The 12,201-nt window shown below is 41.6% G+C and overlaps 1 protein-coding gene across 4 annotated transcripts in view; it reads right to left on the minus strand.

Annotated features, from left to right (window-relative positions):
* Positions 1-10,957: 10,957 nt before the first annotated feature.
* Positions 10,958-12,201, minus strand: part of SORCS1 (sortilin related VPS10 domain containing receptor 1) — a 291,565-nt gene continuing 290,321 nt past the window's right edge. For all 4 annotated transcript variants that reach the window (XM_057420911.1, XM_057420910.1, XM_057420912.1 and 1 more), the window contains one exon: positions 10,958-11,067. In XM_057420911.1, the coding sequence (XP_057276894.1) occupies positions 11,046-11,067 (22 nt within the window). In that variant the 3' untranslated portion in view covers positions 10,958-11,045. The remainder of the gene's footprint in view (positions 11,068-12,201) is intronic.

Consider the following 12,201-nt stretch of genomic DNA (forward strand, 5'->3'; position numbering starts at 1 on the left):
TGGAAAACAGCATATATACAAGACAAAAACAAACCTGTGGGAACCTATCTGCATTTCCCTTTGGCTCGTTGCCCTGCCCGTGTCATCACATTGATGCAGACATGACCCAGTGCATCCCACAGCAGCTTACTGCATCTGCAGGGCTACACAGGCTCAGCTGAGGGGCTTCCCAGCCCTAGCACCTGCAGCATAGAGTTCCAGAAGACTCTTCCTATGGTTCATTACTTTGGAAAAGATCTCAGACTGAGAGCTAAACTGTCTTTGCTGTGCTTCAAAATGGCAGGGAACAGAACAGACAGACTCACATGAGCTCTCCTGGGCTCTTTTTAGCAAGCACTGCTGGCTGCTATGAACACCTCAGCAGCAGAGACAGATTTGTCACTGCTCTGGTGAATAAAGAGGTGAGGATAAACAGAGCTGTCCCATTCCAGTGAAACCAACATATTAAAAGTAAAACAGACAATAAAAAAAAGAAAACAACAAGCGAAGAAGAAAACACATGGCAGAATATCCCTCAGATGAGTGTGCAGTTTGGTTTCTCCTGTCCCCAAACCATAGTTCTTCGGATAATTTACTATTCTTTGAAAGAGATAGCAGCAATTTGGACTTAAAGCAACGACGGAGCATTTGTGAGAAGCAAAGATAGAGATGTTGCTAATTATGACCTAGGTACATTGATGAACTCTGTGAACAGGGTTTATAGCACTTGCAGTCTGAGGGTAAATGAAGGATGTTGGTTTGCAAGGTGGCCAAGCGCTGAATTCACTTTAAGAAAAATAAATTAAAATCCCATTGAAAAGAATGTTTTATTTACTTTTTTTTTTATAGCTGAGAAGAAAACATTTCTCTAGATAATAGTATAATAATATTCAAATGCAATTCCCAGAGAAATATCTTGACTAAGATATTTAATTTGAAATTAGTTAAGTGGTTATTTGGCTGAAAGGGATTTTTAAAAAACAAGAGTCTTCAGGCTAAGGAAATATTCTGGTGAATTTAATTAAGAATGGGATTCTTTACTAACTTCAATCCAGTAGTAACCTGCAGGTTTGTCTTTTGGTAATTATTGTGTTTGCTCATTAATATGATAATCATGACCACGTTTGCAACAACTGAGAACTCTAGTCAAACAAACAAAAAAATTGCTAGCAATCATCCTCAGTGTTCAGAGAGGATTTTTCTTGGAGGAACCTTCTGGCTGCATTTATGCATATTTATAATGATGGTATTACTTATCTCAGAATCTACAAACTGTTAATATACTGGTGTTTTAGGATTGAACAAGATGCAGAAGGGAAGGCAGTCTGGCAATCTTTAATAGGAAATATCCTGATAAAGGGAACTGGGCTTCTATTTTTCCTCTTTATTGTGTGTTCTAAAAGGCTTTAAGATGCTGTTTTAGAAAAAAAAAAAGAAAATGAGAACTATTTGACTAAAAAGATACAGCTTCTGGTTTCTTAATGAAATAGCAATATTTTAAAGAAAATAATGTGACAAATAGTTTAGCTTTCTCCAGCGTCACTTCATTTTTGGAAAACTAAGATCTCTGGTGTTAGAATGGTGTTATTTGCAATGTGTGCTGAGAGGGTTGTGCACAACACTCCTTCCTTGCTGTCTTAGCAATTAATCAGCAAAGGTGTCAGCTTGGAAAGAGCGGTGAAGTTTTCTGGGCAGGAGCATTTGGAAACAGCTTTGTAGAGGAGACTTTGCAGCAGTGTGAGAAATCAGTGACACCATTTATTAGCTGATAGGATTTCTGGTAGGTGAACATGGGGTGCTGAACTCCAAGCAGCACTTCTACCAGGGAGCAGATCTCTGAGTCTTCCTGGCTAAAGGAGCTTTCCTGATAACCATTTCAAGCCAAACTTGCTCAGCTGAACCTGGTGATGCTCTCTGTATGATTTACTGCCTTCAACACCTTACGTTTAGCTGAAGGTTTGCTTCACTGCAATGGTAATCTAAATGGCATCAGTCCTTCTCAAAGCTACCAATTGATGCAGCTGCTGATGCTAAGGGAAAGCCAAAAGGTTTCACACAGATATGTAACTCTTCAACAAAACTCTCTACCCTCACCATGTGTCTCCATTCCCTCCCTTTTGCCCTCCCAGCTAATTATTCAGCTACAATGCCTGTGACAAAGGAGGCTGGAGAAGATAGCATAGGTGTATGGGATGGGAAGGGACCACATGAACCATCACATCAGGTTCCCTGCCGCCTCAAGCCATTGCAACACCAGGCAAGACAATGAGGAAAGGAGTTCCTGTGGATTACAGGAGAGAAAAATAGCTCACAGGACAGTCTCTTTCCCTAGAGGCACCTTACTTTCTGCAGATACCTTTTGCCAGTATCATGTGGTACCTTAGTAGTGGTGTTTATTCCCACAGCTTTTCTATCCTGGGTTATGCACACAGGATAAGGGTGTGAAGAAGGTCCAAGCGAGTGGAAATACTCACAGGGTAAATACTTTAATCTTTCAGATCTGCTGCCAAATTCTGTATGACAACGGGCCTTGGTAACTCTGATGGTCTCTCAAAGCTGGGTTTATAACAAATCCATCTGTTCTTCAAGAAAAAGAAAGCCTTTTTAATTCTTTGAAATATATGACTAGAACTCACACAAGGGGTCCTGAGAACGCTTCTAAAGTCTCTTTTTAACTGTACACATAACTGTCCATTGGAAAAGCACTGAAATAATCAAAGATGCCAAAATCAAAGGCTAGTTAGTGTCCAGTTAGTCCAACCAGCAGGTGTCTGTAGATAGCTGGTGGAGATTCTCTATAGTCATGATGTTAATGATGATTAGTCATCATCTAATAAAGAAAAGGAGAAAAAAGAGAGCTTTTTTTTTAATTATGATGATCATTATTTCCCCAAGTGCTCAAGTCCTAACTTCTCCATCATTTAATTTGTGCATGATTGCCCATGAAAACTAGGGAAAACATAGTAGGATCTGAAAATGGGAGCCTACTCCAGAGGCAGAAATACTCATCACTTCTCCTTGTGATCTATTTGTTTCTCAAGAGCTGAAGCTTTCTTCCTCTGCAAGTTTAAGAAAAATGCATGTTAGTATCTTGCCATGCACAGTGTGGATATCTAAAATTCAAAAGGGAGCCAATACAATGATATATTTTTAGCATCTCGTTCAAAGAAGTTGACAAAATAATGTTAGCTGCCTTCCGCATTAGCATCTCTATTGAAAAGGGTAATTATGGGAAGTATTATATGGATGAAGGAAAAGTTCAAGAAAAACTAAAGGTGAAAGGTAAATTTCTTCTCCCTGAAACCAGAACATTCTGTGATATTGAAAAAAAAAGTGCAATAATTATAGGGAAAAGAAGCACTGCTTTTAATTAATAAAAATGTTTCTATTAAGAGGAAAGCAAAATAGATAGCTAGGGATGGATCATAATTTCATTTTTCTTAAGAGCTGCTAAATGTAATCCTCCTAGATCATAACATACACTGAGCGCTTTGAGGAGTTTCAGCAACAAAGTGTTGCTGAAAATAAACTAGTGTTTATTTTCCCCCGAAGTTAACTCCAGTAACCCTGATTGTGCCTTAGAAGAAATGAGCTGTTCTTATAACTTTATCAAAGGGATGAAGAACCTTTAAACCCACTGCAAAATAAATAAGGGATTCTGTTTTACGGATAAAAGATGAGATCAGCTGAAGGCTGTAGGCTTTTTGGGTACCCTCATGGAATGAGAGGAAGACCCACAGCAGGAGGCAATGCAGTAAGTTTTCAGGTCAATGTGACATGAAAACAGGGAGTGAGGAAAAATCCAGTAATGAATAATGAGTCGGTGTGGATGGGCAGGTCAGCCTTTCTGATGGGGTACTGTCAGCAGCCTAACTACAAAGCTTTCCTCTGCAGCTACATCTGAGCTTAGATGGGATGCTGACTCTGATCCTGGTTCAGGCAATGTGATGGCAAGTGAGACTCGTAACCCAGCTGCTGTGTTTTAGTACTTCAAGTGAGGAAGAAAAGCCTCTGGACTCAGGAAGGGCCTCTCTCTTACCCATTAAGGAAATGGTTTTTGAAGTGTAAACATCAGCTGGGAAACTAACTGCTTTCTGTGGCTTTGAAAATCTCCTCCCTGAGCTCCAAATTATTTTGGGCACAAGCTGTTTTTCATCCTGTGACAGTTAGTAGTGCCAGGGCCTATAGTCACTAATGGAACATAAATAATTAACCAGGTGATACTCCTGCAAGTTTATCTGTAGTGGAAAACACTTTTATCTACACAAGCAAATGTGGCAGCAGGGGAAAACCAACTCCATAAACAGCCCACTCTAAGATTTTGCCCAAGAAATCAGTCTCAGAGGTCAGTTTCTCCAGTCCTGTGGCTCTGCAGCAGGGTCTGAAGAAGGATTTTGGTTGTACTTTCATTAGTGTTTCTTCTGGATCTCTTGAGCAAGTACTTCCCAGAGAAACGCATGAGTTAGTTAGGGGATTGCAGCGCAGACCAAACAGCTTCACCTCATGAATAAGGCCACAGAAGGAATGGCAGAAACCTCATGGCTCTGCCCCAGACACGTTGTAGCCTCCTTGGGTGGGACTAGACAGGTGTGGGAAGTGGGAGGGAAAAAAAAATGAGGTTTTGTGGTGAAACATCTGGTGTAAATATTGCACATGAGGTACAGCATCCACTTTTCTACAGTGCTGAGTCTCACCCACTCACCTGAGGTGACACCAGGCAGGAATCACTCCAAGTGAGCAATCAGACGTGCTTTAGAAGCTTACAGAAGGTTTCCAGTTCCACCCGAAATGCCAAGAGCAGGACTCTGCACTGATTGTGCTTTAGCCCCAGGAGGGTTTCCCAATCTGGAGTGCACCGCACATGCAGCAAAGGTGGAGACATGCTGCATCCCAGACCATTCTGATGTGGGGGTAAGGGTTCAGCCTCTCAGTTCAGGCTTTCTTTGCAGCGACAGAATAAGGGATGTTTTCTCCGATGCAGGCAGGGTTAATAGCCAAAGGGCTTCTCCCTGAAACCACACTGTAGCACCACATTCTACATTTAAATATGCTGCATGCATAATTCATCTACTTGCAGCAAGCAGCCAGAGCGGAGGCAGCTGTCAGTCCAATTAGCATGTCAAAGCTCTACCCTCCAGCTGCCTCTGGGGGGCACGATAAGGAACGGTGTGGTCCATGGGACCAGTGGCCCACGCTTTCGGGCTGGGGAGCAATAGTTTGCGAGGGTAGCTGCAATCTCAGAACCACCACCAGCGTCTACAAACACATCCAGTTCTGCCTAGGGAAGGCCAGGGGAGGAATTTGTAGCAAAAAGGGAGGAGGGCGTTTCTTACATCTCTTTGTACTGAAAACAGGCAGTCCAGTCATGAGTCTCAACAGTTTTTCTGCATTCTTTCTCCTGTACCTTTGTCTCTCAGGGCTTCTCCATAAAAGATTATAAAAACTACAAACCTTTAGGATTATATCTTTTTTTTTCTCTGCAGTTTACTGGATACAGCGCCTTGCTTGTCACATTAATGGTTCTAGTTGGGGTCCTTTTATACAACTAATTTGAATATTAAGCAAAACATAAGCAATATTCTGCCAACTCTTAGTGATAATTGTGTCCACAATGGCTGGATGCGATACAGCAGCAGCAAAATTGAGGAAATGCAACAGTTGTCTGGCTCCCATTCTGCTTACACGTGGCTGCGCTATTACAGCTTGGTGGGAAATCATTATATAAACCTAAGTATGGTCCTACTCTCTAAGCCCTCAGGGTGGAGGTTTGATATTTGACTAGATGTATTTCAGTTATGGTACTCTCTCTGCTAACAAAAGCTTATTAAATTCCTAGAGAAAACTACATAAACTAGCACAAACTTCAAATCTCTAATGTATCCCAGCAGAAAGCAAGCCTTTGCACAGAAAAACAGCATGGAGCTACTGCCCTGGAAAGCTGGCCGGTCTCCCATGCATGTCTGTACATCTAAGAACCCAAGTCATTAATCCTATACTGAGTTGGTCTGTTTAGATGTTGTGCTGGCCATATCATTCAGAGCTCTCATACAGAGTGCTGAGGTGTTTTTTTCTTCATGTAGAAAAGGTCTGATTAAGGTCCACTTGTTAAAATGGCCCAAGATTACAATGCAAGACACGATATGCAATACAGAGGTGGTGAGAAAATTTGTTCCCTTATGTTGATCACTTTATCAAGTTACAAAGTCACCTCTACTGCATAGAGCACCTAGCACTGGGGTGACTGTATAACGATGCAAACATCTTGAAATTCTCACACTGAGAAACACATAACACAGGTTTTCTCTATGTCCTGCTTTCAGCACAGTGGACAATAATAGCTATATTCCCCCAGTAAGGGAAAGGAAGAAGCTAAAGGTAAAATCACAGATGAAACATATCTCTTAGGCTGATGAGTTGGTACATAATAGCACTTTGATCTTGTCAATTAGAAAATGACTTGACTTACATCTTCTGGGTATTATGACCATATGATCATACCAACATTGTAAAGTAAAGGATTTGTTCCAGCTCAAGCGTTGTTTATACACATGCTTTGTTATTCTGCTTCATGGAGAAATACAAGGGCAGCATCTCCAAAGGAAAAATAAATTCTCTTTTTTAATGTCATAACCATGGTAGCTCTGCAATCAGGGGTAATGTTTAAAACATTGAATGTATCTAGAGACACAATGTGGTGAGAAATCTTTCCATGCATTCAATGAGAGGTAACAGCACACAATAAAAATACTAATCTCTTGCTATCAGCTCTAGGTACCAGACTAAATGCAACTGCCAGAAATTCTCAGCAGAAGTTGACAGGACAAAGAAAGGGTTCATTTGGGGTCACTGGAAATTCCTGCTTTATTTGCATAACCATTTCAGCAAGTGCTCTGAGAGTCTTGCTTTCCAGCAAAAGTTTAAGCAATTAAACAGAGCCACATTTTAACGATATCTGAGGCTCAGATCCCCAAAAGTATTTAAACACTAACTCCTACTGATTTCAGGAGAGGCAGTCCAGCATCTTAGCACAAATGTCCTGCTAGGTGAAGAAGCAGAAATCTCTCTGAAGCCAGTACACCTGTCCCATCCATATGTCTGTTTTATGACAGTTAAGATGATGGTAGAGAATCAACAACAAATTAGAAAAATACTTTATTTGAGTTATTAACCATATTTTAACTCCCCACTCCTTCTGACAAAGGATATGAAGGGTATTATTTATTCTCTCAAGGTATGATAATATTCTCAGAGAAAATTTACACTGGATTTTATAAGTATTTGATATATTTTTTGTTTATTGTCTCAGTGATCAGCCATTAGCAGTAAATCGCTGTGTTGTTATACAACCAGAAAACAACAACTACAAATAACAATCAGTCTCTGCCTCGGGACACACAGGCTGAAGAAAATGATATGAAAATGCTTTAGAGATGCTTGCCAAATCCAGACTTACTCTTTATGGCCAGAACAGATGCCTGCTAATTCAGGTGGGCACTTAAACTATAAAAGCAGATTATGCCTACTCACACATCTCTGAGTCACCTGCGCTACGGCCACGGCTGTGCCAGCAGCATATCCAGCCTGAAAATGAAAGGTGGAGAAAGGTTGCAGCGTCTCCCTTAGGCTGGTAATTGTGATTATGCTGTGATTTGCCCAGGATGTGTAAAATACATACTCCTCCAATAAGCAAACTCATCGTTCCTGGACATGATATGCAATACCATGGCCTTGTTTGCTGACGATCCCTGAAACCCAGATCTTTGACTGTCTATGTGTACATATAAATTCTTATGCCAAGGGTACAAAAAAAGCTAGAGAACTGAACAAGGAGCCAGTTATAAGAGGCAGAATGATCTGATGGTTGCATCCTGAATTGTAAAGCAGAGAAGCTATGTTTTCTTCCTTTTTCTCAGCAATACGCATCCACTGTCAGCTGGCAAGCTGATGGAAACTTCCATGCTTCATTTTTTTTTACATGTAAACCTGATTAATCAGTAATATGAATAATTTAAACTTTGCTCTGTCAGTGTTGGCAAATGGTAGTCATAAAAGGTATTTTAAAGGAACCTTTAAAAGACAGTATGTATGGGGAAGGATAACCATGGGCAGGGAACAGAGCTGGAGTTTCAGGGAGCTGCTTAGAGCTCTAACATTGCTTCTTCGGAAACCGGCATTGCACCTCTGCATCCCGTAGCTTCCTTGTACATAAAATGGAGATAACAGTACCAAGCTTCACTTTATAAAGCACTTTGACTGAGGAGAAATTTACTTTCATATTGGTATCTTGCTTCCAGGAACTAGTTTTCCAGAACACTATCACCACCCTCTCCTGCTTCTACTGAAAACTCCTTTTGCAGTCTTCAACCTAGAATCACAGAATAGTTAGGGTTGGAAAGGACCTTAAGATCATCCAGTTCCAACCCCCCTGCCATGGGCAGGGACACCTCACACTAAACCATGTCACCCAAGGCTTCGTCCAACCTGGCCTTGAAAACTGCCAGGGATGGAGCATTCACAACCTCCCTGGGCAACCCATTCCAGTGCCTCACCACCCTCACAGTAAAGAATTTCCTCCTTATATCCAATCTAAACTTCCCCTGCTTAAGTTTTAACCCGTTACCCCTTGTCCTATCACTACAGTCCCTAATGAAGTTCCCTCTCCAGCATCCCTATAGGCCCCGTTCAGATACTGGAAGGCTGCTATGAGGTCTCCCCGCAGCCTTCTCTTCTCCAGGCTGAACAGCCCCAACTTTCTCAGCCTGTCTTCATACAGGAGGTGCTCCAGTCCCCTGATCATCCTCGTGGCCCTCCTCTGGACTTGTTCCAAGAGCTCCATGTCCTTTTTATGCTGTGGACACCAGAACTGTACACAATACTCCAAGTGAGGTTTTCTAACTTCCTACTGTTTTAATGTTAGTGACCCAAGACAAGGACAGAGGCCTAAAATGAGCAACAAAACCATGGACCTTCATTTAGAGACATTATCTGTTTAATAAATATGACTGTAAAAGCAATAAACAATAGCAATTATACATTACGCTACATTGTATTTAACGAAAGGGGAAAAGAAGATGAAAAAGTACATCAAAAAAAGTGATTTTAAAATTAGAAATAGTTCCAACACTATAAGAAAACTTTTTGATTGGCTTACTATAAAAATAAGTTGGCTAATGTTGGACTTCAGTGGGGACTATTGTACAGTTGCTGCCAATACTTGCCCATCTTTCATAAAGCTGTAGTTGCAAAGACAACAGCAAACCCAAACTGCTGTGTTTCTGTACCTGTCTTCAGAGAAACAACAGAAAGAGGCAGAGGACTCTGTTCAGTGATTATCCTTTAACTACAATGTGTCTAGTGTTCACTTGGTATCACTTTTTTTCTTTGCCAGCAAGTTGATTTGGGCTTATATCCAATTTGTGAAATTCAAACCCACCACCACTATGAACCCCCCGCCCAGGGACTCTGGGCAACACCAGCAACATTGCTTTCTCCTGGTTTTAACTCAGCTTAATGTGCACAATGTCTACTGACCAAAATTCACTCCTGTCAAGAATCAGTGTGTCTCCTACATGTGCTACACTGGTCTCTATTTCCCTTCACCTAACACAGTTAAGTGTACATTGGTTACTATCTTTTTCTCTTTGCACTTCAAACCAAAGTCCTGGTGCTAGGCTTACCTGAGTTGGGTTGGAAATCAACAGCTGTAATGACCACGGATTAATTTGTGGACAGCCAGTGTCTTGGGAGTACTTGTTCGATGTATGCTAAACTTGTTTACCTGCTGTTCCCTTTCATATTCTACGTGAACATATCCTGCAACCTCATTTCTGATTTCAGTGTAAGATACAAGCTTATTGGTAAGAAAATAGATCTTGTGCAAGAGTAGTCCTGTGGTGCTGGGGCTCAACATGCATGGCAACAATCTCAGGCCAAATTCTCCCTCCTTTGCCCAGAGTGGAAGGAGTTTATCCATATCTCCAACCAAAGTGGGCTGCCAAGAAGGCCATAGGAAACTGTGCATAGACCTTTTCCTGCTCCCTGTTCTATGGGCAAGGTGTCTCTCAAAAATTGACAAGCCCTGGGGTGACTCCCAAAGGCAAGATCTCCTGGGGCTTCCCCAGACAAATCCAAACATCAGCACTAAATGCAGTTGAGGGTGTTACTAGGGCTTTCTCTTAGACAAAATTGAAGGCGTAAGGCTGGTACAAAGTACAGTGTAAGTCCATGCTGGCAATAAACTTCTGCAACTGCAGTATGGACAGACCTCCCTCCTTGTAAAGCATGCTAGTTCTGTCCCATTCAAGGTTAGGAGGCAAAAAGTTATCTTTCAACAGTGGTATCAGTGGGATTCCTTGGTGTGAGTAGGCTAAAAAAGCTGTTTAAGAAAGAGCCTGGCCTTGTGGTTGGGATCACCCAAAATTGCACCCAGCCTCCTCGCAGCCATGGGGCACAGGCAGCAGCTGCAGCTAGAGGAATGAAGGGCAGAGTCCAAACAAAGACAAACCAGACTGACCAAGAATACTTTCAGTGCTTTGAAACTCCAGTGTGATTTTTCATGTGTGTCCTATGAAAGTCTGCTGAGGCGACTAGCCCTCCCGCAGCCCAAAGTGCTAAAAGAGCAGTTAAATCTAAAGCCAAGAACCCTAAACATCCCCTCCCACCTCCCCCAGCACTTCTCCCCCCACATCCCAGCCCACCCCTCTCCCTAAAGAAGTGACCCCCATGCATATTCTTGGCTATACCATTATGAATTTTCTACAAATTAGAGACAGATCCGAAAAAAGAGAGTGGAAGGGTGAAGGGAAGGGCCGCAGGAGTGAATAGTGGTACCAGATCCTCTCCCCCCACCCACCCCACTAAAATTGAACACCTGTACAATGCAGTTCCACTATGGTCTCAGTATAATGTCCACATGCACAGGCTTAAAGCTAAAAACCCTTTGTCATCCGAAGAATTAAAAAGTCCAAATGCAGTGAGCTCTCCCTAATTTTTTTAGATATAGATATGCATCGGTGTCCTCAATTCAACCATTTACATAGGTAGGGATTTCTTTTGTGCTCTGGGGCTCAGCAGCTGTGGAAATACTTCCTGTGGCAAAAAAAAAGGAGAACAAAATAAGAGTCAGTAAATAACAAGTGTGATTAGCCAAGGAACATGTTAGAAGTTATCACCTTGTTTGCCTTTGGGATTCAACTGTTCCAGACAGACAAGTTCTTCCCAGAAATGTTTTCCTGTCATTTAAAACACTGAAGGTGATGTCCTGTTCTTTTGCTAATGAAGATGATTAACGCATTTTGAAGAAGGAGAGGCCAGAGCAGAGGGGTGGAGGGAAGGAGGAGCTGTGGTCCTCAGAGGAAACTCATTTGAAATGATAAGATGTTGGAGATTTCACAAATAACCTTAAGCTTTGCATTTGCAAAAGAAGAGCCTAAACTACTCACATCAAGAAAATAGGAACCATGGGGTTTTGCTGCCAGTCTGGAGATAAAATTAAATCATCTAGTGACATTCATTCAGATTCCTCCAAGGAAGGATCCCTGAATGTTAGTCAAAGGAGTTCAAAAAACCTGGCTTCTGAACAAGCATACAAAAGAGAAACACCCAATTACAGTCTTGTTTTGTTTTCCCAAAAGAAAGAAAACTCATTTTAAAAGAAATTGCTCTTTTCCAGAAACAGATGAGGTGGTTGTATAGGAGAGCGAAGAGCCCTTGCACTTCCTATTCTGTTCATACCTATGTCCAGACCTTTTCATTTTCTCAATGATCTCTGATTGTTGGACTGATTCCTTTTGATAGAGAATTGATGCCATTTATCCCACACATTTACCTTTCACAGTTACAGGTATAAACCAAGGAGTTATAAAGGCTAATTTCTGATTCAATAGTGTCCAGTATCATGGCTGAGAAACACACAAAATGCTGGCGATTGTAGAAAGCCAGAAATGCTACAGTTACGCCAAATGAAAACCTACCCCCAAAAGGCTTCAAGGGTTTAGTTTCCAACACCAGCAAGAGCAGTTCTGAAGGTACCTTGAGTAGAGCTAGCAAGTGACTGACTCCTGCCACTTCTGTCTCAGTGACCTGTGAAAACATTTCCCTACCCCTGAACAGCATGAATCATATGCTTTTCATTCTTTTAGAAAGGGTAAGCTCAAAGCCCATCTTAATTCTAGAAAGAGGGTTCCTGACCTGAAATTGGGTGTTTCTCCCTTAGCACCAAGT

This window comes from Pezoporus wallicus, unplaced genomic scaffold (genome assembly GCF_028554395.1).
Source record: "Pezoporus wallicus isolate ANWC-B61680 ecotype Strahan unplaced genomic scaffold, APGP_CSIRO_Pwel_v1 contig_3365, whole genome shotgun sequence".
Classification (NCBI taxonomy): Eukaryota; Metazoa; Chordata; class Aves; order Psittaciformes; family Psittacidae; genus Pezoporus; species Pezoporus wallicus.